This window comes from Mesocricetus auratus, unplaced genomic scaffold (assembly GCF_017639785.1).
Source record: "Mesocricetus auratus isolate SY011 unplaced genomic scaffold, BCM_Maur_2.0 Super-Scaffold_6730, whole genome shotgun sequence".
NCBI lineage: Eukaryota > Metazoa > Chordata > Mammalia > Rodentia > Cricetidae > Mesocricetus > Mesocricetus auratus.
The window spans coordinates 81,811,371-81,839,179 of record NW_024429184.1 but is presented as its reverse complement, the minus strand read 5'-3'; the positions used below and the strand labels follow the sequence as shown (position 1 = coordinate 81,839,179).

General features: G+C 40.5%; 1 protein-coding gene across 2 annotated transcripts in view; it reads right to left on the bottom strand.

Moving 5' to 3' along the window:
* Smad4 (SMAD family member 4) overlaps window positions 1-22,349 on the bottom strand; it is a 63,298-nt gene extending 40,949 nt beyond the window's left edge. The window contains exons 1-4 of one of the 2 annotated variants that reach the window (XM_040737637.1): window positions 22,236-22,349; window positions 6,106-6,481; window positions 4,164-4,338; window positions 3,568-3,597 (exon numbers count right to left, since the gene is read on the bottom strand). In XM_040737637.1, coding sequence (XP_040593571.1) covers window positions 3,568-3,597; window positions 4,164-4,338; window positions 6,106-6,354 — 454 coding nt within the window. In that variant the 5' untranslated portion in view covers window positions 6,355-6,481; window positions 22,236-22,349. 2 annotated transcript variants of the gene reach the window in all.
* Window positions 22,350-27,809: the final 5,460 nt, after the last annotated feature.

The following is a 27,809-nucleotide window of genomic DNA, read 5'->3' as shown; positions in this document are numbered from 1 at the left end:
GTCAGAGTTCTCTAGAGGAACAGAACTAACAGAATAACGGGGGAAAATAAGGGAGGGGGGGATGAATATATACATGGCTTTATTAGAGTGGCTTACAGGCTGTGGTCAAGCTAATCCAACAATGGCTGTCTTCCAAAAGAAAATCTAAGAATCCAGTAGGTTGCTCCATCTATGAGGTTCAATGAGTCAGCTGGTCTTCAGTATGCATGATTGGAATCCCCAAGAAATAGGCTCTAATACCAGTGAAGCAGTGAACTTGCCAGTGAGAGCGAGGGCAAGCAAAGCAAAAGTTTCCTTCTTCCATGGTTTTTATAAATCTGTGGTCCAGATTTGGTCAGTCTTCCAACCTCAAGTGATCTGGATTTAAGGTGGCTCTTCCTACCTCAACTGACCCAATTAGCTAAAAGTCTCTCACAGGTGTGTCTAGCTGCTTGGTTTTTTTGTTAATTATAAATATAGACAAGTTGATAACAAGTTGGTAAGAATAGCATCACAAATACAAAATTGTAAAACATTTCTCTTTTTGGGTTTATATTCAATAAATTCATTCACTGAAAAAAATGTATTAAGTATCCATGTTATACATATTGTTTTAACAAATGGGATATATTGATAAAAACAAATACAACTAACTTCATGGAGCCTGAGTTTTTTTTTTAATAACACTTTCTTGTTTAATATTTCACAGCACACCAACATTACTCTAACTCCTAGCTGAGCATGATTCTTGATCTCTAAGTTCATGTCTCCTAATCTAGAGAAGTAAAGATAATCTCACCTACCACAGAAAAGCATTAAGTGGACAATGTAACATAATATTCCTCATGGTAGTCAGAATAGGAATGGCCCCCCCATAGGCTCATACATTTGAATGCTTGGTCATTAGGGAGTGGCACTACTTGAGAGGGATTACGAGGTATGGTCTTGTTGGAGTAAGTGTGGCTTTGTTAGAGAAAGTGTTGCACTGGGAGTGGGCTCTGGGGTTTCAAAAGCTCAAGCCAGGTCAAGTGTCATTCTCTCTTCCTGCTACTTTTGGATCCCAAGCCACCATGTATGCCTGCATGGTGCCATGGTCGCCATCATGAGGATAGTGGACTGAAACTATAAGCTAACCCTAATTATAAAACTTGCCATGGTCATGGCCTCTCCTCAAAGCAATAGAACAGTGACTAAGTTACTCATAAATCACTTAGCTCGGTTCCTTACACAAAATGAACATTCAGCAATTGTTAGATATTTTAAAGACTATGTCTAGTTATAAGATAGTTTTGTATGAGAGGTAAAGAATAAATTTTCCATATGTGACAAAGAATAAGCTTAAAGTCACTGGGCATTCTGTCACTGCCACAGGCAAGCCACTCACCCAATAGAGAGCATGCCACTCTCTTGCTTTTTCTTCCCTCCAAAAGACTGAATTCTGAATGTCACTAAATATTTGTAAAATGAATACATGGAACACCATGGCCAGAGTTTCATGAAAGAGATGAGCTATGCTAGAAATGACAGCCACAAGATCCCAACTGACAAGTAAAGGGAAGTGCTTCATTGTTCTCAACTTTTCATTACCTGGACTACCATTACTTTTTTTGTCCAATTCAAAAATGAAATGTGAAAAATTTGTTTTCCAAGAAAATAAGCCAGGCAAGACCGTCTACAAAACTACCACTAGGGGGATTCACAAGGCTGACTATGATCTTAGTGTCCCTAAAGGAAGAATACTAACCCATGCAATCCCTGTGGAGCACCTCATGACCACCCATATGGGAATTCTGAAATTATCACTAGAGTTTCCTAAACCCTAATTTCCACTGAGTAAATGTAATAGTTCTCAAAAACTATGAATGGAGAATGGTGACAAGCTGAAGGACAGAGCTGTGTTGACAGAGGCAGAGCTTTCAGCAACCCTAAAACTACCGTTCCCAGACAACCACAGCTCCCACTACCACTGACCACACTTCTCAGAAACCTGTAAGCCAGAATAACAACACACTTCCATTACCAGACACATGGAAGTAAAGTTGAAACTAAAGCCTGATGGGGGAAGTCCTTCTGTGTATATGCTGTCCTACTGGTTGATTAACAAAGCACTGTTGGCCAATAGGGAAACAAGATAGGTTGGACTAAGAGTCCAGAAGGATTCTGGGAAACAGAGGCACAGTCACTCTCGATGTAGGACACCAGGAGTAAGAGGTCTGGTCCCTTTCTCCAGTAAGAGAAGATCACGTGGAAATATTCAGACTAGCAGTTATGGGTTAATAATTCAGAGCTAGATAAGAAACCAAGCAAACAGTCAATAGCTTTATAATTAATATAGTGTCTCGTGTGTTATTTGGGAATTGCAGGACCCAGGCAGCTGGTGGGAAGAGTATACATTACAAAAGCCAAACCGCCTTTTCCAAAATTTTAAAATTATGTGGTATCTCCAACCCACCTCTAAGATCCTAAAGAATGAAACATCATACTACTACTACCTACCTGCAGAAGAGCTCTCTGTTTTAAGATGATGGTGGCTCTGTATCAGAACATCTCCACAAATGGTTTTATTCTGATTTTAGTTTGTTAATAGGGTCTAAGTTATCAGAGCTAGAGATTTAAAGAATTTCATTTTCCTATTTACCAAAAACCCAAAATTAAAAACCAAGTGGATTTTCACACCTCAAAACATTTTAGCCTTTTGTTTCACGGAATACTTTTTAAAATATTGATATGCATAATTTTAAAGCATCAATATTATCATTCATGAAAGTAAATCAGGGTGAAATGAAGAAAACAGAAATAGATATTTTTGTAAGGTAAGATACACATGATTCCAAATTATCACACACTATAGTTACTGATACCCATTTACACCAGCTGATTTTCTTACAAAGAGTTGTTTTCTTTGTCAATTAAAAACCTGTTAATGGGTGGTGGTGGTGGTGCAGGTCTTTAATCCCAGCACTCAAGAGGCAAAGGCAGACGGATCTCTGTGAGTTTGAGGAAAGCCTGATCTACAGAGTGAGTTCTGAGACAGCCAGGATTACACAGAGAAACCCTGTCCCAAAAGAATGAACAAACAAAAACCCTGTTAAAACTGAACATTAATTAGACTTGTGTCCTTGTGTATTCATCTATCACACTTAAAAGAATTTTAGCTCATGAGTAGCATTTCAAACACAGAGAGCCCAGACCAATTTAAATCTATTATTAGGGAGCTCTAGACATGGTTCAGCAATTAAGAGCACTTGCTGCTCTCTTAGATGACCCAGACTCAATTCCCAGCACCCACAGAAGAGTAGCTCACAGCTATCTGTAACTCTACTTTCAGGGGATTTGATGTCCCTTCTGGCTTCCACAGGCACCAGACATACACATGGGGGACAGAAATGCATGCAGGCAAAACACTCAAATGCATAAAACAAATAAACTAAATAAGCCCAATTTTAAATGTTAATTCACATGTTCAAAGTAGCAATTATTTTCTTGTTAGTGTTCCTAGCTCCTATATAAAGCACTTGTTTGAGAACAAAAAATAAGCAAGACATGATAAAAGGAAATAGGAAAAGTTACAAGAAACCAGCTACTTACCATTACTCTGCAGTGTCAATCCTGAGAGATCTTTTTTTAAGGAAAAGAAAATGAAACATAAATCATTATCATGAACATATTTTCTATAACATTTAGAACATTAATTTAAGCCAGAAACTGCAAAACTTCATGAGCCATTTCAATTTAAAAGTAGGGTAAATCCTAGCTATATATATTTTCTAAATTTATAATACTTCCCACCTTATTTTCAACAACAATGTACGAAGTAGGCAAAGTATCAATTTTATATATTCAGTTCTAAAAGTCAAAAAGCACAAATTTGCTCTCAAATTTGTTCATATTTAAGTATTTACATTTCATTTAAATTATCTGAATCTTGAGCAAACCATGGTAGTGTATATCTCTAATCCACTGCTCAAGAGGCTAAAGTAGTAGGGTCAAGATTCGTCCTTGGTTACATAGCCAGCTCTTGGCCAGCCTGGGACATGAGACCTTGTCTAAAATAAAATTTTAATTCTGATTCTTTAACTTTATTTGAAGTCTTGAGTAATTTTCAAATACAAGCTTAAATTAGAAAAGTTAAAATATTACTAGGATCTTTTCCCTTTATACAGCTACAATGACAGTCAACTTACCAATTCCAGGTGAAACAACTCGTTCATAGTGATATGGATTCACACAGACACTATCACATTTTAAGTCAAATGCATACTGACAATATTTAACATGTTTTAGTTCATTCTTGTGTAGATCAGGCCACCTCCATAGACGGGCATAGATGACATGAGGAAAGCCTTTCCGACCAGCCACCTGGGAAAAGAAACAATCATTGATTAAGTATCAGTTTTGTATTAGACATTACACAAAAGACTTAATCTAGGTTCTCATTTAAACTTCAAGTTCCACAAAGTCAGAATCTGTGATACTGCAAAACATACACATGGTTTGGCTCATATTTCCTTTCACACAACTGAAATCTTAGCTCTAAAAATGGTGTCTTTTTTTCTGAGATTATGAGCTGATTGAAGGCTACAGCTCCCAAGTATCATCAGGATAGGGCTGATCACAGGAAAGACTAAGACAGAATGATGAAGCTGGAACCTCTGTTGAAGGAAAAAGGGCCAATATGTAGAGTGATCACAAGCAGTGACTTAAAATTATATCTAGGTAATGAAATCTGGATTGGAAAAAACCAACAAAGAACAGGGCTTGGGAACTTTGGGGTGACTGAGCATGTGGAGGTCTCTTGAAGTTGGTCTACCTGGAGAGGGCATGGAGGTTTACCTTGCCCATGCAGCTTTCAATCTGTGGCCTTTGCAATACCCTTCATAATGGCAAACAAGGTTTCCTCAGTTACGGAAGATGGTTGAGTAAATTAAGTGCACCATGGATGGGACTGTGGGAACCCTTTATAGGCGACAGAAAGCACAGGTAAAACAACCAGATGATTATGATTGGCATCTCTGAGCAGACCGGGTCAGAACTGAACTAAAGTGGAGGATGCTCAGGTGCATTACCTGCAGACGTGCTTATTTATTTACCAAGATAAGAGAGACCTTCATGCCTTTTAAGGTCACCAGAGATACGTCGAGCATACAGTAGGAAAAACTGGTTTGAGAGTCTCACTCTCCACCCACCTCCACTACCAATGTCAGATTATAACTATCCTTTCATAGATGAGAAATCCAAAGCTCAAACTAACTGGAGCAAAGGAGTACATACCTATAATCTCAGCATTCAGGAAGCTGAGTTGGAAGCTGAGTTCCAGTTAGGCCAATAACCTAGTCAGGATCACACACCAGAGCAAGAATTTGAACCAGAGTTCAATTTCAAGGCCTGCACTCAGGTTTTTAAAATGCAAAAAGTATGAATTTATTATAAACTATGCCTAAAATCTAGAGACAAACTTCTAAAAACCTAACATCATATTTCTACACTTCTTCACATAAATGATATTGCTTTACGTGAAAAAAATATGACCAGTGAATGTTTCATACCAATGGGAAATACAACATACCGAAATTACAGGAGTCCAACGTATCAGTTTGGGCATTTACAATACCAAAAAAGGTTGGCAGATACGGGGAGTGTGACCTAAGTGATGAATGCCACAGTGCTACAGGTAGTTCTCAAGATATAGGGCTTCTCATTCATTTTTCAAATTTTCTTTATTGAACTGTTTTTGAATAAGAACATAAAAAACAAAACAAAATCCTACGACACACCTTTGGAGTATTCTTCCACATACTCTCATCACACACACTGGCAACAGATGCACAGTATGAAGAGGCAGAGCTATGGAGCTTGACAGATGGCCCAGCATTAGCAATACCTGATGCTCAATTATGAGGAGCAGAGCAGGATCCTAGCATCTGAAAACGCTCTTCTGGCCTCTGTCCGTATCTGTACATACACATGTACAGATACATATGTAAGTAATAAAAAGAAATCATTAAATATATGAAATAAATATATAAAGAGATGGAACTCACATTAAATTGGCAGTAACTTACAGGGAAATTTAAAAATATCTACTACTCTTCTACCACAGAAGACACACCAAACTCTAAGACTAACCTGAAGTCGTCCGTCCAGTGTTCTCTGTATGGTGACACATTTGCTAGGATGAGCTCCATTTGTAGTTATAGCTGTTATTAAAGAATCCAATTCATCTTTTTTCTCTTTCAGCTTCTTTACCAAACTTTCAATTGCTCTTTTTGCAAACGTTTCACTTTCTCCGCCTTGTCTATGACACATCAAACTATGTACAATGCTCAGACAGGCATCATTGCTTGTCGGTGTATTTGTTATAGACATATTGTCCATTTGTTCAAGTTTGTTCTTTTAAATCAAACTCTCCAGTTTCTGGAGTAATTCTGATCTTGTGAAGGCAGTGAAAACCAATGGCCAATGCTGCAAGAAGAGCTGCCAGACATCTGGTGAGCAGGGTAATCTGAGAGAGGGAGAGAAATAGAGAGGACAATGCATTTCACAAGGTAGATGCAACTACTGGGGAAAGAAAAACTGTTCCACTTAAGTCAAAGAACTCAGAGTTCATAGTTTTAAAAATGTTTAAAGTTCGAAACAGTTTAACTATAAAATGTAGCTTCTTTTGGTATTCCAAAATTTTTTAAAAAATCAGCCCTTCTCATTAATGCAAAGGCACACTAAATCAAGTCTTACCAAACATAACATTACCCCCAAATCTTTCTTTAGTTATTTCTGTACCCTTTCTATTTTCTATGCCACTGCTGCAATTTTGAGCCATCTTGAAATTCAGGTTAATCATTGGTATTTAACATTTACTTCCTCTAGAGCAATGGTTCTTAACCTTCCTAATGCTGCGATCCTTTAATACAGTTCCTCATGCTGTGGTGACCCCCAATGGTAAAATTATTTTGTTGCTATTTTATATGCTACTGTTATGAATTGTAATGTAAACATCTGATATGCAGGATGTCTGATACATGACTCCCATGAAAGGGTCATTCAACCCAAAGGGGGTCGTCATCCACAAGTTGAGAACCCCTCCGGAGTTATTTCTTAAATGTCTCTCTCAATGTATTATATTTCCACATAAAGCAGAAAATTTTCATGTCAATAGTCATCACTTATTCATATGCATAAATACAAATAAAAAGATGGAGGAAGGTTTGGTTTTGAAACAAGATCTTTCTCTGTAACCCAGGCTGGCCTGCCACCCACAGCAACACCCCTACAGCAGCCTCCCATGTGCTGAGATTATACCCAGCTAATAAATAGTCACTGAAGAGACACTTTCCAGATAAAGAGCATTTGCACATGGGTGGATGCAATCAGAGATCTGAGTAGGACTCCAATTAAACTTAAAATTAGGTAAACTCTGAATCTGGAAGTAAAAGGAGAACTCAAAGGAGAAAAAGCAATATGAAGTATGCTGCATACAGTACTCAGTATTCAGTATTAAGTACTTACTGTCTGAACCCAAAGACATTTGTTTTTAAAGTATATTATCCTAAACACATTATACATTTGTTTGCATTTTCTCCCAATAAAACATACTATAGAAAATATAAAAGGGCAATGACAGAGGTAACCACTCACACTCCAAAGGCATATAACAGAAGGTTAGGTAAAAGGACAGCTAACCCCATCTAACTTAGAAAGCTATGATTCTCTTCCAGAAGTAGCATTTGCTACTAGATTGTGAACTTAAAAAATGAAAAACGGCCATGTACCAGTGTACAAAGTCTTACTTTTAAGCAGTGACAATTTATTCATAGGGAAAAGGAAAGGTGAAAAAATAATTCACTGTATGGTCAAAAAAGAAAAGGAAAACAAAACGGTAAGCATAAATCTTGGCTAGGCAAAGTAGTGAACATCTATAATCCCAGCTACACGGGAGACGGAGACAGGAAGATCATAAGTTCAATGCCAGACTGAACAATTCAGGAAGAGCTATCTACCTGAGCTGTATGCACATGCACACACGTGCAAGCACACACACGCACCCCTCTTTATTAAGGCTAGGATATATCTGAGTAATAAGTGCCTGCTCGGCATGCTCAAGACCCAAGAGTCAATCTTCAGACTGCAGGAGGGGGAAACCCTCCATCTGACTTGGTATCTCTCACTGTTAGTTTAATTCCTGTATTACAAGCACCTGTTGTGTCTTGATAAATATGCCCTCCATAGGCTCAAATATTTGAATGCTTCATCACCAGGGAGTGGATTAGGAGGACCTTGATGGAAGAAGTGTGTCACTGGGGCGTAGGCATTGAGGTTTCCAAAGCCCACACCATATGTAGAGTTTCTTTCTACTTGCAGAACGGGATTGAGCTCTCAGCTACTGCTCCAGCTCTTTGAATGCCCCCATGCACCCACCATGATGATAATGGACTAACCCTTTGAACTATAAGCCAGCCCCTATTAAATGTTTCCTTTATAAGAGCTGCCATAGTCATGGTGTCTCTTCACAACAATAGAACACTGACTGAGACACCTGTGAACTGAGACTGAACTAGTTAGTCATCCTCAATGTTATATACCCATTCCTAAGACAAGTCCCACATACTGGCCAACAAGTGCAATTTTGTGTTTCACAAGCTTAATTCATAGCTATTTCTTTGTCCTGAAACATTCACCCCTATTTTAACCACTCAATGTTTAAGCCCTAGGCTTCCTTCCAAATTACAGCTTAAATATTGTAATTGCTCCCGAGTTTCCCCCTACTATATTGTCACCTTGCTTCTCAATTCCAGAGAATTACTTCCCTAATGTTTGTTTCTTATTATGTTACTTGATTCTCCTCCCTCAAATTTAAGGCACGCCTTTATTATACTGTACAAATAAAATTACAGTAATTTCGCTGGATATGTCTCTCAGTCCTAAGAGTTCAAAAAAAAAAATAACAACACAAATTTAGAAGGTCAAGAAACAAGCCAAAATCTCACCTTAGAAATCCCCAACACCTTGCAGTTCTTGACTGTGGAGGTTTGAATAAGAAAGACCTGACAGACTCTTATGTTTACATACTTGTTCCCCAGCTGGTAGAACTGTTTGGTAAGGACCAGGACTTATGATCTTGTTGGAGGAGGTGTGTCACTGGGGATGGGCCATGAGGTTTCCACTTAGTGTTCTCTTGTTCTTTCCACAACCTGTCCCCACCCCCCACCCAACACATACACCCCACCTGCTTTGTGGTTGTTGTCTAAACATGTAAGTTCCCAGCTATTACTTGAGTGTTCTGTCTACCTGCCTGCATACCATGATGGGCATGAACTCACCGTCTCAAACTGTAAGCAAGCCCCCAATTAAATGCTTTCTTTTGTAAGCTGCCTTGGCCATGGTGCTTTGTCACAGCAGTAAAAAAGTAACTAGGATGGAAACATACCAAGCAAGTGTTTACAGACTGACTATATGATTTTTATTCTGTGGAACTGTCTTGGAATGAATTTAACCATATTTATATTCCACAATTAGTATAAATTTGTGCCAATGCATAATTTAAATATCTGGATTTATTTTGCCACAGTGTCAATATTAAGGGTCATTCTTTGTTAAACTTAAGCTGTTTGGGGCCTGACAGTATATGTTTCTTTTTTTTTTTTTTTTTTTTGGTTTTACGAGACAGGGTTTCTCTGTATTGTTTTGGAGGCTATCGGTCCTCTGCCTGCCTCTGCCTCCCGAGTGCTGGGATTAAAGGCGTGCACCACCACCACCCGGCTAATTATAAGTTTCTTTGAATACAAAAATAACAGTTTTCTTAAAAACAGTCTTTTGATATCTGGGACTTTATTCCTTGGATCATAAGGATCTTCAATATAATTTAGAAGTTTCTTACAAGAAAGTAATAACAGCAGAGATATATAAATGTATTGCTACGTTATATGTCTTTGGATTATGGATATGTGATAGACACAGGCAAATACTGACATGATCTAAATAAAACTATGTTCCGATTGAAATTCTAGCAACATAAATGATCTCTTTAACTCTCTCAATGGTCCCATTTATGAAATGGGCACAATATCTGTCCTGCCCACAGTACAGACTACCTGAGTAATAAAATGCAACAATGTATATAAAAGCAAAGTAGGAGCCATAATTGTTTAAAACAGTCTATCTACACTTGCAAAAGCTCTAGACAGACTAGTAGGCATGTATTAAAAAGTATTCTCTCAGACCAAAGTCCCATTTCTGTAACAATCTATGGAACCTCCTTCGATAGCTTAAAATTAAAATGTAATCTATACATTTTAAGAAACACAACTGTGTCCTAACTTTAGATAAAGGAGGAAGACATAGTAAAATCTACATTTTAATCTACGAATCAGAAAGTGTAAATAAAGAAGCTAAGGGCCAGAAAGTAGCTCAGCAGAATATGTTTTTAACATGGGTTAAACTCTGGAACCCAATTCTTTTGTAAAGAAGCTAAGATGCTTGTATTCTATGTAACCTCATAAACATGACAGTTCCATATCCAGACGTCTTAAGACAAACATTATGTTGGCACATGTTGGTGACACTGATTTTTCTCAAATGGTGAAAATAAACCTCCAAAGAAAAGGCTTCAATTAAAAAAAATTGAATTGCTAGAATTGTACTAGACACTAATTATGCTTTCCTATGGGAATTTTACTATCTCTTAGACCCCAGCTACAAGGACCGCTCACAAAACTCTCTACAACACCCTTTAAAGAGCACTGCTAACTTGGTAAGAACTACTAACTCTGGCTGGATGCAGTGGAGCACACCAGTGGCCCTAGCTAAGACAGGAAACCACCTGGCCACAGTTTCTCAAACTGTTTAAGTTATGATCCATGGGGGGGTAGTGGGGGGTGGGCTGTAATTAAATGTGGAGGTCACCAAAAAAAGAAAGAAAAAAAGCAACAGTAGTTAAGAGGTTTCTGGACCCACACAAAAACAATAAACCCAAGGTAAACAATAAACCCAAGGTGTTTCTGGTGGTGCTTCCCCACACTAAATGTGTTACTTCACTGCAGCCACACAGACTGCAGACGACTATTATACACTGCGGTGTTCTTACTGCAGTCTCCAGCTTTTACTAAATGGTTTAATTACAGAGGACAAAGACTTAAGACTTTCCTTCCTACCAGCATTCTTCAGCATGTATCAATCAAGTTAGTGTTAACTTCGGATTATGTTATTTTAGAATGTTTGATTTTAAAAGCTGTCATTTGAGTTACTTGCTTAATGAATTTGGGTTTGGGATTAGGATTAAACTTCCAATAATTTTGAGATGGCCTAAACATACTTCTTCCAACTTGTACTGTGCATGCATGGGAAGCAGTGTTCTAGGCACTGTTGATCAAAAGATCAAAACACTGACCAATTCTGAAAAATACTAAACATGTTCTGTCTGGCAGCATTGAATATTCAGCAAAGATTTAATTATTTATGTAAAACTCAACAAACACATTCATCCTATTAGTGTGCATTTACTTTGATATTCAATAAATGTCAAATTTTATGTATAGCAAAGAATTTTTAAATGCTTTATCAGTAAATGTCTCATATACCTATTTTATATGCTTTTATATCCAAATCAAATAAACATGTCATGAATACAGAAAGTTTTAAAAGGTTGACCTGGGCAACATAGCAAGATTCCAACTCAGAAAATTAAAAAAGAAAAAAAATCTATTTCTTTTTTCATTTTTTGAGGCAAATTTCTCTTAGCCATCCTGGAACTCACACTGTAGAACAGGCTGACAAACTGAGAGACTGCATCTGCCTCCCGAGGGTTTCAGATAGTGGTGAAAAGTGCACCTATGTTGTACGAAGTACTGGGTTCAATCCCTACAGTATGTGTGTGCACACCAAATCCAGAAAACCCAAGCATATTGCCAAAGTAGTGAGAACTAAAAAGAGACACGAAAGTGAATGGAACAACATGCAAAGTTCCTATCTTGATATAAGTCAAGTTACAGTTATAACTCCCCAAAAACCCAAGTTTAAAGATTTATTTTGCTTAAGCTCTTCATTCATCACAAATCACCTGGTGGTCCTACCTACTTTCCTCTTTAGAGACTGACAGAAGCACTATCTTTCCAGATTAAGGAGCAGGAGAAGGGAAAGGACAGCTCACAGATTATCTTTTAAAGGTTATTCTCCTGGCTTTTGATTGGCCAAAGTCAAATGGCCATACCAGTGATTCCCAGCAGGGAATTGGTCTCATAAGGGATATTTGGCGACTCGTCTAGAGAAACACCTGGAATGTGCCTGAACCTGACATCACAAGTCAAGCAGGGTGGGGCCTGGTTAGTGAGAATTTTTTGATGGTCACAGATGGAAAGAGAAGGTGAGAAGCAGAATACTGGTGGTCGTCTAACAGTAAAGGGTAAGTCATTGCTAAACATCCTTCAAAACAATGAAACTATGCAGCCCAAAAGAACTGGGCTAAGACTCCTATACTACCACAAATTTCAAGGAGAGGGAGTAATAAAGGGAAAAAGAAGCTAATCCTATCACATGCTGGGAGAGCCATCAGAATACTTGGTGGGATAGTACTGTCTGCACACATCAAAATGGAACTGCCAGGCTAAACAGGAATGGGGGAACACAGGAAACAAAACAGAAGTAAGAGTCAAATATTTTGTCTAGAACAAGCTTAGTTAGGAAAGAGGAGTAAAAGCAACAGACCATAGCAAATAGACTTCCAGAGCTGGGCATGTAGCTCCATGGAAGCACCAGCCCCAGGTTAGGGGGAGAGGCGAGAAGCGACAAAGAGAACTGCATTACACATACCAAGCATATTATTTTCTATGTTTTGGTGAGTGATTATAAAACCAATACTTAGTATGAAAATATTTTTTAAAAAGATCAAGACATTTGCTTTTTTGCAGAAGTGGTGGTGCTGGCTTACTGAGATGTAACTAGGAAGAAATTCTAGACATTAGCTTCACAAACAAGTAAAACAGTTGTTCAGGCTTAACTCAGCTCCCTGGAACAAGTTTACAGCCTAGATGCTACACTGATGTTGAGATTCCTCTTGAGAGTAGCTAGAACACCCAAAAGCATTAAGTATTAAAAATGCACCCAATGTAACAAAAAGTGTTTGCATAATGAATGACTTCTAGGGTGAACCATGAGACAATAGGGACATATGCTTTTGCTTATTCAAAGTCTTAGATTTAAATGTTTTTCATGACACCAGCTTTAAATCAAATAATCTTATTTTAAAATTAGCACGTTCTGGCCAGGTAGTGGGGTTGCATGCCTTGAATCCCAGCATGGCAGAGGCAGAGAGGCAGAGAGGCAGAGGAATCTCTATGAGCTCAATGCTAGCCTGGTTTACAGAGTGAGTTCCAGGACAGTCAGGGCTATTACACAGAGAAATCCTGTCTTGAAAAGCAAAACAAAAAGACAGAAAAAAGTAGCATGTTATAAAGCTAGGCACAATAGATTGTGCATATATGTAATCTCAGCATTTGGGAGGCTGAAGCAGGATTGCCATAAATTCAAAGTCATTATGGGCTACAGAATAAGCTCTTGTTTCAGGGGAAAAAAAGAATTAAACACCTTCTGTTTAGTAAGTTGAAATTGTAGTTTAACATGGTGGCACACACCTGTAATCCCCACCCTCGGGAGTTTAAGGCAGAAGCACTGAAAGTTCATAACCAACCTGGGCTACACAGAGAGCTTGTTTAAATATACCACTTAAAAGGGATGAATAAACACCATAGCTAGCATCTACTTCATCTGCCAGCATATACCTCCCCTTTTGCAATGATAAGTCTGGTTTTCCAGGAAAAAATCTTACTTAGGCAGGTGAGACCATTCCCAACCAGAGTGCAGAGAACCAAACCCTGGCCACACTGCCATCCAAGGGACAGAAAGAACTCATGCCAGTGACATAACTTCTGGTAAAAAAAAAAAATGGGGGTGAGGGGAGGTTAGAAAAGAAGATGAGCCCCCAGGAAGGCTAGGGATGAGCTTTGTCAATAGATTGTCTGCCTAGCAAGATACCCTTGCTTTGTCCCTAGGACCACCTAAGTCAGGTATTGTAGCATATGCCTAAAACCCTACACTGGAGAGCTGGGGCAGGCTACAAACCTGGTATCTATGAGACCCTCTTTAAAAAGGAAGGAGGGGAGGGAGTCCCTTTTATGCTGGACCTAATGCTGAGAACAGTTAACCTGAGAGTTTAGCAGAAAAGAACAGGGAATCAAATCTAAAAGGCAGTGTTGATATAGTGGTTGAAATCCTGAATCCAGCAATCTGAGGTCACATCTATGAGGTCCCTTCTTACCTATATTTGACTGTGCTCCTGAATACACAAGAACTGAACAAAACTTACATTAGTAGCCATCTCAGAAATACCAAGTGAAAACATATGAGTAATATATCCCATAGTAAAAATGAAGAACTAGTTACTTTAAAACCGCACCTGTCAAACTGCTTTCTGATTCCCTTTATTTATATAGTGTCTGTTTTCTGACATTAATTTTTAATATAGGTTACATCAATATTTATCATTACAAATTAAAATGAGTAAATTTTAATTCATTTTCAACAGGCCCACTAATGCTAACCTAAATAACTTTTATGAAAAACAATTTTTTCTAGAATACAAAAATTCGTTATAAGAATGACACTATTTTACATCTGTGTAAATTACTGTCTAGATTAACTGAAGACAGCTGCATTCTCCTACCTTCTTTAGCACTCAATCTGTTGTGGATTTTAAAGTGCAGGAAGAAAATGTGACACAGAGATATGTATAATTGGAAAGAATATTTTAATACCCTTCTCAGATAATAATGGATATTCATCTTTTATTCAATGCCAAAACTTGAAACAAATGAAGATTACTTACGTGGAATCTGAATTCTGAGATTCTGGGTTTGTTGTAGAAAAACCCAGTGGGTTGGGGCTAGGAAGGTGGCTCAGTGCATGAACATGAAGACCTGCATTTGCACCCCAAACTCATACCAAAAAAAAAAAAAAAAAGGACTGGGCATGGTAGCCATGCTTCTAATACCAATGTTGGGAAGTAAACACAGACAAATCTCTGGGGCTGAGTATGAAAGCAAACTCAAGAAAACAAAAATGCAGAGTAGACCGCTCCTAATAAACTGCAGCCAAGATAATCATCTGCTTCCCCATGAGCCTACATACAATACACAGAAGTACCCCCCACACACACAGGAACCTGCACACAATACACAGGAGCGTGAGCACACATGCACACACACACACTACATCTAACTCTGGAAACATTTTAGAACATTAAGAATTGTTCATTTAGGAAAACACTGGTTCAGTGAGTTATTCAGATTTTCCAAATCCTCCTTAGGGAATATTTTATTATTTGTTTATTGTTTTGACACAGGGTCAAACAGTAGCACAGGCTGTCGAACTCACCAGACTGGCCTCAAACCCAACATAATCTTTGCCTTGATCTCCCACATACTAGGATTACAGGCACAACAATGTTCAGGTAGAATACTTGTATTTAAAAAAAAAAAAACACACACACAACAATATCATTAGAAAAAAGTATTAGGAAACTAGCAAATTCACGCTGACCCAGGTTTTCCAAAATTCTAATTTTCATTTGAAAGATTTGACTTTATCACTGACAACTAAGTTATTTTCCTTGAAGTGGTGGGCTCATTTCATTCATTTTCACCAAATAGTTAGGTCTAAATGACCACAGTGTATCTACAGGCATTCTGTGAAATAAAAATAAAAATGATACTATATTTCAAAAGCAGCATCCAGCCTGCAGCTCAGTCACATAAGTGATTTCCTAGACATGAACAGTGTACTTGGACATGCAAAACTGCTTAATACACACTTCCTATTGAATCACACAAAATAGACAATTTAAAAGCTAAAACTGTTTACTTCTTTACCAAGGGCATTCTTAAGTGAAAGGGATTTTTTTTCAAATGCTGAACATATATCTGGTGAAAAACAGAAAGAAACTGTCTTAATTAATTCACGCCAAGGAGCCACAAGTCTATCCACTACTGTCTGTACCATAGTACAGCCGAACATAGAGAAAGACCAAATAATGTCTCTGCCTTATTATGAAAATCATTTTGAGCTCATGACCTCTTTAATAAAAGGATCGTGGGGCTTCCCAGAAGTCTACAGAGCATATTTTGGGAACCACTATTTCAAAAGGTTGGAAAGGAAGCTGAATTTTAATACCTGGCAACTGGGAAGAGGACAGTATTGGAATTCCACAGAAGCTCAAAGAGGCTCCAGCAGGTGAAGGCTTACCTTTAAAAGCACAAGTCTCAAGTACTGTCAATTCTGCGCAGCATTCATCTAACTTACAGATTACCAAAAATATAGCAAAACAAATGACACCATGAATAAATACACCTAAATTGAAAAGTCTAATAACAAAGTGGGTTTTTTTATTTGTTTTGATTTTGTGTAGCTTTGGATCCTGTCCTGGAACTCACTCTGTAGACCAGGCTGGCCTCAAACTCAGAGATCCACCTGCCTCTGTCTCCCAAGTGCTGGGATTAAAGGTATCACTTCAATACCTAAACACATACAATTATTCTTTCAACTAAGTTTATCTTTTTTGTTTTTTCTGTTTGTTTTGAAAAAGGGTTTCACTATGCAGCTTTGGCTGGCCTGGAACTCTGTGACAACCTCCTGCCTCTGCCTCTCAAATGCTGAGATTATAAAGACTGTACCACCATCCCCCTCTTCAGTTGATCTTAACAGAGTCTGTAACAGTAGATACAGTGTATCAGCTGGCTCACTGAGCACTAATTCTGTCAACTGATATAATGACTGTCGGCCATATTAACCTCACTATAATTAACTAGTCAGCCAGTTACCACTAATAAATACCCTTAATCCAGTTCAGAATATTATGAATATATTTTGAAGCCAGGTGTGGGACACAAATGTGTAATTCCACTACTCAAGAGGCTGAGGGAGGATGACCTGAAATTCAAGGCTATGTGGCAAGACCTTGTCTGAAAACATATACACTCAAAATATTGATGATCAAAAGGTATAAACGAAATCAGAAATAAGAATAAGCAGCATAAATAACCAAAACCTTCACAATGGGGGGGGGACTTTCTTCCCTAACAGCTATTACCAAGCCTCCTCCATTCTATTACCATTCTGAATGACTCTGTGTGTGTGCGCGCACGCGCGCATGAAGTTAGGGCGCAAATAAAGTTATATATTCATAAATACTTCTTCCAAAGACAAGAGATGCAGCTACCTTGGCTGGGCGTTGGTGGCGCACGCCTTTAATCCCAGCACTCGAGAGACAGAGGCAGGGGGATCTCTGTGAGTTAGAGGCTAGCCTGGGTCTACAGAGCAAGTTCCAGGACAGCCTCCAAAACAGTACAGAGAAACCCTGTCTCAAAAAACCAAACCCCCCCTCCAAAAAAGAGAGATGCAGCTACCTTTATAGACCAGCACTCTGGAGAGACTTCAGATGGAGTAAATAAAGTAGAGCCGAGGCTCGGTGGGACAGCACTATTCTAACCAAGTGTGAGGCCCTAAATTCAATCACCAGCAGCAGCAAGGAAAAACATAAAAAGAGAACATGTGCCCAAATGATGTCTCTACACAACTGCCAACTAGTTGGGCTAGTTGAGCAACTTTCTCACAATGCATAAATTAAACCCTCAACTGTCCAGGTTTAATCAATGCAACTTTCCTCTACAGGCCCAGTAAAGTCATGGTTAGAAAACCGTGTCACTTCCAAGCAGACTAACCCCTAAGGATGACTAAATTCCAGGGCTGATGAAGTGGCTAAACAGTTAAGAGAACACACTATTTCTTCTAAAGATACTGGAGTTTGGTTCTTTCTCAGCACACACTTTGGGCATGTGGCCTCCTTAGTCACCAGCACAGAGGCACACACATAAGTGTAGTTAAAAATTAATAGGGGGCTGGAGAAATGGCTCAGCAGTTAAGAGCACTAGCTGTTCTTCCAGAAGACCTGGATTCAATTCCAAGCACTGGCATGGCAGCTCACAACCATCTGTAACTCCAATTTCAGAGATCCAATGCTCTCTTCTTGGACTCCAGAGACACCAGGTATGCAAGTGATACAGTCACAAGTAGGCAAAACACCCATATACATAAAAAAATTTTTTTTTTTTGGTTTTTACGAGACAGGGTTTCTCTGTATTGTTTTGGAGGCTGTCGGTCCAGCCCGGCCTCGAACTCAGAGATCCGATTGCCTCTGCCTCCCGAGTGCTGGGATTAAAGGCACGTGCCACCACTGCCGGGCTAAAATGTATTCTTAATTAATAAAAATAAATCTTTAAAAAGCAATCAAATTTCATTGGGAATTTAGATGCTAATTTAGAGATCAATTTCAAGATCATAAGGAATGCAGCTTCCTAAAAGTTGTTACTAAACAAAACAAATACATTGAAAAACCAGGAAAGGGGGGGAAGCAGGAAGAGGGTTGGGAAGGAGAGGAAGGCAGGACCTTCAGAAGACCCACTAAATTAAACCTGCAATGATTACCTTCTGCATGGATGTACTGTTACATTAAAAAGCATGTAAAGTGGAATGAGCATGGGACAACCGGCCTGTAATCACATTACTCAGTAGGCAGAGGCAGCAGGATAACCCAAAGTTCAAGGCCAGCCTCAGATACATAGTGAGATCCCTCTCCCAAACAAACAACAAAGAGAGAGAAAACAATGTAAGGCCAACAATGAAACAGATTAAAAACACCCTAAGGCTCAACTATCGTGCTTTTCTAAGCTGGCTACACAGCCCATTGCAACCCAACCAAAATTTGTATGGGTATTAGTCAGGCATCAGTGTTTTGTAAAGCTCTCCAAGAAATCTCAATGTTCAAGGAAGGCTGAAAATCACTGCCCTGAAACCTTGGAACTAAAAAGCAGTGAAAAGAGCTGGGAGAGCATAGCTAAGTGTCAGGACACTTGCCTAGCATTCATGAGGACTAAGTTCTATCCCTAGCAACAGTGGAGGGCAATTAAAAAGAGGGGGTCCAAACTGGGGGGGGGGGGGAAGAATCCTATTTAAAGAATGAATAATAAAATGCAGTCCTTGTATTGAAAGAGACTTAGAATCATCTTCAAATTGATTAATACAATCATCTTCAGTAACTTCTGACCTATGAACTTTATCAATTATAAGGGGAAATCAATTGCAATCAAGCATCTGATCACCCACCATTTTCCTTTTACATAAGGAAGAACCACCTAGTCCTTAACCACCTCAGTCCTCATTCACTTTCATATTCAAAATAAATCTTCCTGGATGCCAATTGCACCATGTAACAGTGTCAAGGTGACACAATCTAAAATATCTTGTTTCTGAGAAACTGGTATTCAGCCAAAATTTCCATTACCAAAATTGCACATTTTAAAATAAAAGGGAAAAAATTCAACAATTCTAACTGTGACTTATTAACATAAGCTGAGGACAGATACCAAGATGCCCACAGTGTAACAAAAGTGGCTCGTTTGCATACTATCTACAATACTTATCAGTTATCTGAATGTCTCATCTTCAGCAAATGAATCTTCATCAACTGATAGGCAAAAACAACATAAAACAAACTTCTAAATAATTTGACAAAGCTATACTGAAGGTGACATTCTGGTCTAACTCCTTAACTTTCATTAGCACAGAAAACAATGAAACCATTTTGTCAGGTTAGTTTCATACATGATTACTGTTCACCCAAGTCACTCTTGCTCATGGCTTTAACCAAATACAGTGGAGGGTGGGGGTATCCACCCACACAATGAAGCACTGAAAAAGCTATTACAAGTTGCTTAAAGAGACATCCACTCTGGAAGAATGAAAAATGAAAAGAAAAACAAGAACCTAGGCATCAACTAGATGGGGACAAAAGAGAACTGAAATGGGTAATATTTTAACTTCAGAAAAAGAACTGTATGTCCTCACCAAAAGAGGCAAAATTTTAAACAAGCCCAAATATGCATTTTAAATTTAACCAATTCTGCAGACTCTACAGAGTTAATTGCCTGAGCCATGAACAGCTCAATTAGAAGAGTGTGTGCCAATGCTACTATAACTCTGGCTCAATCAGAAAAAAATAGGTTCTAATTGAGCCGGGGTGTGACTGGTCTGCAAAAATTAGTTTAATACTTGCTTCTTAATATTCTCTCTCTCTCTCTCTCTCTCTGTCTCTCTCTCTTAGTTTAATACTTGCTTCTTAATATTCTCTCTCTCTCTCTCTCTCTCTCTCTCTCTCTCTCTCTCTCTCGTGTTTGTGTGTAGGGGAATCCAGAGAGAGAGAGAGAGAGAGAGAGAGAGAGAGAGAGAGAGAGAGAGAGAGAGAGAGAGAGAGAGTAGAGGAATCCAGAAACAAAATTCACAAACAGAAATACTTTAACAGATAGCATAAATGAAACAGTCACTTTAGAAAAAACAAGATCTGTAACCCAGATCTTGTTTCAAGAGTAAAGTCATCAGGAAAGCTCAGGTCCATATAAAACATATTCCAAATTACTTTCACTGACTTGCTTAGCAGAATTTTCATTAATTCTGTAAACACAACTTTAATTCTTCCTTCAAACTTAATATTTACAATGGAAGCATTTAATCAAAACTATGAACTACTTCAATACACACACACACACACACAATAACTCTTTAAGGCAAATCTGATGGAACTCAAAAGCCTAGAAAACAAAGAAAAAAGTCACTTGTATTATTACTACAGTCAACATTATGTCAATTCTCTTCAGAAAGGTTTTAATTCCTACATAATTCATAACATCAAAACCTGAAGCTACATCGAGTCATGGGTATTAGTCTGCCTCTGTGCATGTCTGTAACAAGTTCATGAGCATGTGGGCACCTTGTCCCAATCTTGTATTCCAGCACTTAGGAGGCTGAGAAAGGACTATTAGGAGTCCAAGAAGACAGGAAGCCATATACATTATTACATCAATCATTTACACTTCGAAACAGCACGCATTAATCCTATCAGGTCTTCCTAATGGAGACAAGAGTCTACAATAGTAGGAAAAAGTTACGTTAGAATATCCTATGCTACATTTCAACTGCAAGTAATTCAGGTCCTAAATACTGTTAAATTCATGATATCTATAATAAAAAAGTATTCAAATGCGGTGCTTAAAATCTAATTACTTTGTGGAATGTATACATTTCTGTACTTTCAATTAAGATTCCACGCGGTTTTTGCCTTTCAGCACAAAGTCCTCAACCTAATTCCTAAAACGATCAAAACAATCAAGTTGCTACTTTGAGGAAGATGCTAATTCTGGCAAAAGTCAAAGATTATTAAAAAAAATTTACCAAGATTAGAAGCCTGCAGAACATGAACTCAGGGTACTTTAAATAACTCCCTCTTTCATCGTGTTACTTCATTTCTAAGTGAGTGACAACCCCACCTTAAATTATCAAAATCTGATGGCACTGAAAGAAAAGTAATTTTAAAATGAATTACAGAAAAAAAACCAACTTTAAAATTTTTTAAAGTTTACTCCGGCCTTCGTGGGGGCAGTGGGGAGGAGCTATCAATCAACGGGGCTTTTTAAAGCCTCCCTAACTCGCAAAGGAACCTTTCAAGTTAACTAAACACGCCCATGTCTTTGAAAATCTGGCTTGAGAAATCATAACAGCAGTTTGGGGTGCTGAAGCCAACGCCCTCCACCCTACACCAATTTCACGCTCTGTGCATGTAGCCCTAACAATAAAATAAACTATGCCTTTTATTAGGAGACACGTTTTATTAGGGGAGGGAGGTGGTTCAGTTAGGCGCTAAGAATGTTTCCCGCACGCCGCCATCACCCACAATACCCAAAAAGTAAACAAATCAAAGCTACGAACGTAAACTGAAGGGACACAACCAGGAAGAGAAAGTGGGGACAAAGAGAAAACAAACACTTGCTGCTGGGGAAAAGGCACGAGGACGGACGGACCGACCCGGGGCACCCCGGACACAACCGCACTCCCGGCGGCCCGACGCGACGGCCCGGGCCGCGGCCAAACTCCTCCCGAACAACAAAGAGAGGCGGCGCGGAAGGCGCTCGAGTTCCCGGGACCGCTCACCTAACTGCGAGTGGAGTTGCGGCCCGGGACCCACGGGCGAGCACGCGGAGTTGCGGCGCGCGGGGGGCGACCCACCCGAGCCTCGCCGGGCCCGCGCTCGCGCCGGCTGCCGCGGGAGCCCGCCCCGGGGCGGGGAAGCGCGGGCGCCGAGGCCCGGGTAGGGGAGGACCGTGCGTTACCTGGGCTCCGCGCCGCTCCGCGCCGTCGCTTCCCGGGTCCGGCCCGCGGCGTCCGGCCCAGGCGGCCCCCTCTCCCCGCCGAGGACCGCGCGGGCCGGGCCGCTGGAGCTCCGGAGCCGCCCCGCCGCGGGGGGCCTCGCTCGCGGGCGGCCGGCTCTCGTCACGCGCTCCCGCCCCGGGGACGGCCGCGGAGCGGAGCGCGACGCGGGATGGGCCTCCCGAGGACGGCGGGCGGGCGCAAACACGGGCTTCGCCACCCGAGCCGCTCCGTTACCGCAGCGGCGACGACGACCAGGGCCGTGTTGTTGCTGCCAACTTGTCGGAAGGACACTGAGCATGCGCGCGCGGAGACCACATCCGGGTAATTTCAGGGTTTGGCCCTTTTCCCCCCGCAGCGCTCCTTTCTCCCGGCTGCCCCCGCCTCCCGCCCAGATCAGGGAGGGTCCCAGTGCGCAGGCGCCCGCGGGCAGCAGCGGTCTGCGCGCTGCCCTAGTCCCAGCAGGGCCGGCTCTGGCTGTGTGCGCAGAGCGGCGGCGGAGGAGAGTTGCTGTTTCGCGGGGACAGTTTAAAGAGAACCCAAGCGGCGTGGGACAGCTTGGGAGGAGCGATCGGTTGGGTTGGGATTTTGGAGACCTTGGTGGACAGAGCCGCACTAATTGCCGTGTTTGTAGCAGTTCACTTTGTAGGGCGGGTATGGGAACCGCGTTTGTCCCTTTCGTCCCACCAACCCGGAATCGAGCCCCGAAGGTTAAACTTGGAGGCGCGCAGGACGGCCAAGGAATCACACATGCAGGGGCCTTGGCCGGTGTGACCAAATGTGAGCAGTTAGAAAAGAGACGGAATTTCTAGTTAGAGGCGACTTTCAAGACCTACTATATTCTACACCTGCCGAGTAGGTTGTGCAAGCAGGGACGTATGGCTCAGTTTCAGAACTTAACACATTGCAAAATAAAAGTCAAAATTCTCTCCCATTCGTTAGGTGGCCGGATATCTAAAACCTCCAGGGAAACCTAAGGGGACAATTCAAAATTTGGTGTCTGTGGACAAAGCCTTGTTTCCATCCCAGCACCACACCTCAAAAAGTCAAAACAAAAGTTGGTCACTCAGAGGCAAAAGGCTCATCTCTTGATTTTGACTTTCTAATTGTTTTCTAAGTTTATGAATTTTGTACCAATCAGAACACAGGCTTACCATATACCCCTGACTTTGGTTCATAGCACATTCGTGCAATCCTAGCACTTGGGAGGCAGAGGCAGAGAGATCGCCAACCTGGTCTACATAGCAAATTTCAGGCCAGGACCTAAAGAGTGAGACCCTATCTCAAAAATAATTAATTTAGACATCCCAGGAAACATAAATTACACATTCTTTTTGTTTCATTTTTTTCACCAGCCTGGAAATGCTTCCATTGAGATTCCTTCAAGACAAGCTAGTGGACCATTCTAAGTCATTTTTTAAGTCCTGTGGGAGAAACCACACATACCCTGAGGTTCACACTCTCTGCCCCTTCCTTCCACTGTCTGTACTATCCCAGTCTGGGTTAAGCCCCTTCAACCAGAAAGCCCCTGAAGCTGTCATCTGAAACTGGTCTTACCCCTGAGGTGTCTGAAGACTTTTCAAGACTATTCAGAGAGTTAATTTCCAGATCCTACACTACCATGTGTACTGTTTTCTAAAGTTCCTGGTCTTGACAAAGCAGTTGAGGGCAACATTTCCTTTCAAGACTGTCCTTACACCTTACAAAAGCCAAACTTCTCTCCCACTATTCAGGTGGCCCAATATGTAAAACCCCAGGCCTAGTCAAAGGGACTAGGGATTTGAATCCAAAGGGATTCAAAAATTGGTGTCTGAGATGAGAAAATGTGTTACTTAAATGAATCAATAGTAAATTCCTTTGCAAATCCAATACTTTGTTGTCATCAAAATTGAAGGGTGCAGCACAAATTGGACTTGGTAGGCTAAAAAGAGAAGAGGAGGAGATGAAGTGGGGAGAGGGATATGAGGGTTGGGGAGTCCCGGGCTGCTATAGGGAAGGCCGGGGTGGATAAGAACTATATACAGTGCAATGCCCCAAGAATACAGTTGAAAGATGGAAGGAAGATCTGTCAACTGGCAGATTGTTAACACTGATTGGTTGTAGATCAATGTGTGAATCTTTCAGGATGCACTTCTGAAAGAAGAATGTTAAAATGGAATATCATGGCTACCATCAAACTTTTGTGTCAGGTATCTATGTCTGCAAAATACGTTATCACAAGTTTAGAGGATTAAAGCAGTACACACTTACTGTTTGCTCCCAAGTCTAACCACAGCTCAGCTAGGTCCTCTGCAAAGCAAGGCTCCCTGCTCCCCAACCTCTTGGTTCCTTGACCTTTGCCCTAACTCAGCCATGCACTCCTGTGGTGTTATTTATGGGAATCTTATCAAACTCTCCACTTTCATAACCACAGTTTCAAGCAGCTGATTCTCAGATCACTACCTCCTGTTTCAGATCACTCTCTGAACTACTTCAAGTTCTCAAGAATTCTCAACTCTTGCCTCTGCCTTCTCAAATCCTTGCCTACCTCTAGCTTCTGGCCAGCCATTATAGTCACTCTTGCACAAAACCTCAGCCCCTTGTTTTTCTGCCTCTTTCATTGAGTTCAGCGAAAACACAATTGTGATTCAAGCTGGCTGTCCATCAGGACCCAAGCATCCAAATATAGCTATAGAAAAACACAATACTTAATCTCTATTTTCATTGTATCACTGTGAATCTCAGGTTGCTGCCTCCCCCCTCCATATTTTCTAGATTCCATACTCTCTGTGTCTTCCAATCTATATGTCTTCCTCTTCAAGGAATAGCCTTGTTTTCTATTTCATTGAGGACATTGAAGCAGTGAGACAGAAATCACATCTACCCTCATCTACATACCAGCCCTGTCTCTCTGCCTTGCCCCTCATTACACAATTAGATTTCCATGTACCCAGCTATTGTGTGAGAAACTTCTCCTGGGGAGAAATGACATACATATCTACTCACTGCAGAAAGAGATCCCAGGAATGACCAAAGTAACTGTTGCACACAATCCAACATGGTGAACCAAGGAGTTTGTATTGGGGTTACTAACCGGAGCATGGATGAGTGGATGAGAAGTTACTTCTGGAAAAGTCCACCCCCCCCCAACACCGGTGATGATTCACAAAAGCTGCAACCCTGGAACTCGATGCACAGCTTGCAAGCAGCTCAACAACTCTTCAAGTTTTCCTCTCCACAGCTCAGCTGGTCAGAGCATCCTCCTCCAGCACTTGTATTCTCTTCTATAAACCTGGAAAGCGGCCTTCAAGAATATTCCAAGCAGGAGAGTTAAAAGGGATTGTGGGAAGCACTAGGAGAGGGACTAGGAGGATACATGTGATTTGAAGAGGGAAACTGGATAAAGGGGGCAGGGCATTAATTGAGGAGGAAGTAACAAGGTCAATACAGAAAGAGAGGGAGGAAGGGGGTGTCTGCAAAAGCCACAAGGAATCACTATTATTTATCTAAACATAAATATACATATAAGCTTATATATATACATATACATATGTAATTTAATGAAGTTTTCCCACTTGAGTTGACAGTGCTCCCCCCCACACACACATACCAAGAATCTAAAGCTAACAAAAACTCTTAATGCCAGGCATGTGAAACCTTCTTTCAAGTTGTTGGTCCAAGAGACTCCCAAAACAATACAGGCTGTTGTTGTTGCCCTTGGTTACCTCCCAGAGGTTGAAGGTTGGTTGCTATTGCAGAAGACATCACACACTTCAGGCACAAACCCAGAAGCTCTGAGCTGGATCTGATCTGAAAGCCTGAAGTTTAGCTTCCATAGTCCCAGAAGGGCTGTGCAAGCTTCCAAAGGTGGGAAGCAACCATCGGTTCTACCAATCTGTGACTTCTATGAGCCACAACATCAGCCAGCATGACACGGTAACTACAAGAGCTCAACAGTGGCACTCATGTCTCGGAGGTAAGTAACAGCTGTCTAATTGTGTCTAAGGCCTGATCAGCAGGAGGGAAATCATGCCTGGTACTGGAAACCCAGCCAATTACCCAGGGCCAGTGAGACCATGGATCTTAGAGGAGAACCTCATACCAACACTTTACCAAACCAGCATAATCCATACCTACATCTAAATATTTATTCTTATACCCAAAGATCAGTGTAGCTCCCACCCCTGATCGAAAACAAACAAAAACCATCTCTTTGTAATAGACAAAGACCATTACAGAAAACTACAACCAGTCAAAATGCAGAAAATGAGTGATCATAGACTACTAGCCCCATTTGACATATCTATGATATAATTCCTGCACCTAAAACTCTGGGAACATCGAGGAAGAGGGAGTAGAAAGATTGCAAGAGCCAGAGGACCAGGAAGGCTGCTGTGAGATCGTGTCTCCTAGAAATGTCAGGGAAGCTTCACAATGATACTTCAACTATATGGCTGCCTAAACAAGACCTGAACATGTATAACACCAATAGACATGCTCACATGGAAGAGGAACATCAATGGGCCCTACCCCTAAAGAGAGAATTATAGACAATAAATGTTGAGAGCAGGAAAATAGTCTTCTCCAGGGCTGAGTCTTTTAACGGGTTATCCAATACCAAGTGGTCAGTCCTGAAATCATAACCTTCAAGAAAGTATTTAGTAAAATGGACTGACCAAGTCGTATTTATTTAAGCATATATATGTACATACATACATACATATATCAAAGAAAAAGATGCCATGAATTCAAGAGGGAGCAAGAAAATCGCATATGGGAATGGTTACAAAAGAGAAGGGAGAAATGATGTAATTTTAATTTTTTAAAAAAGCAAATAAAAAGAATCTTCCAAGTTTCCGCTTTCCTAGACATGTGAGTTTTATTTTACCATCTGAGTTGCATGAGCCTCCTCCCTCCTCTTGGAGGGAATGTTTGAATTCAGAGAAAGCTGCTACACATACTGACTCTCCACTAAAGATGGCGGGTCCCAATCCCTTCTTACCTAATCCAAGTCATCCACCAGCTTCACTCAGACCATTCCCTCTTTTCTGTACTATTAGTGTTTCCTTCGCTGCTGGTCACTCCATAAGCCCACAAACAGCCATTATTTTCCCATTCCTACAAGGGCTTTTCTTTGCCCCATTTGTAAAATCAGCTACCATTTCTCTGCTTCACTTGCAACAAAACTCCTATGAGAGTGTTCCACTAATAATACTTTGGTCCTAGTTCTCCCATTCTTCAGTGGCATACATAGAATATAACACTGCCTTATAAAATCCAAGAACTAGTAATATAATGTGATAAGACTAACACATAAGAGCTGGGGAGACACTTGAGAACCCAGCACCTACTAAAAAGCCAGCTATGGATGTCTTGTAATATCTTCTTGTAATCCTGCACTGAGAAGGAAGAGACAAAAATATCCCCAGGGCTTACTGACCGAACCACCAAATTAACCTAATAGTTGAGCTGCAGTCCCAATGAGAGACCCTTTCTCCAAAAATGACGTGGACAGTTCCTAAGGAAAGACACCAAGACTGACCTCTGACTTCCACAAT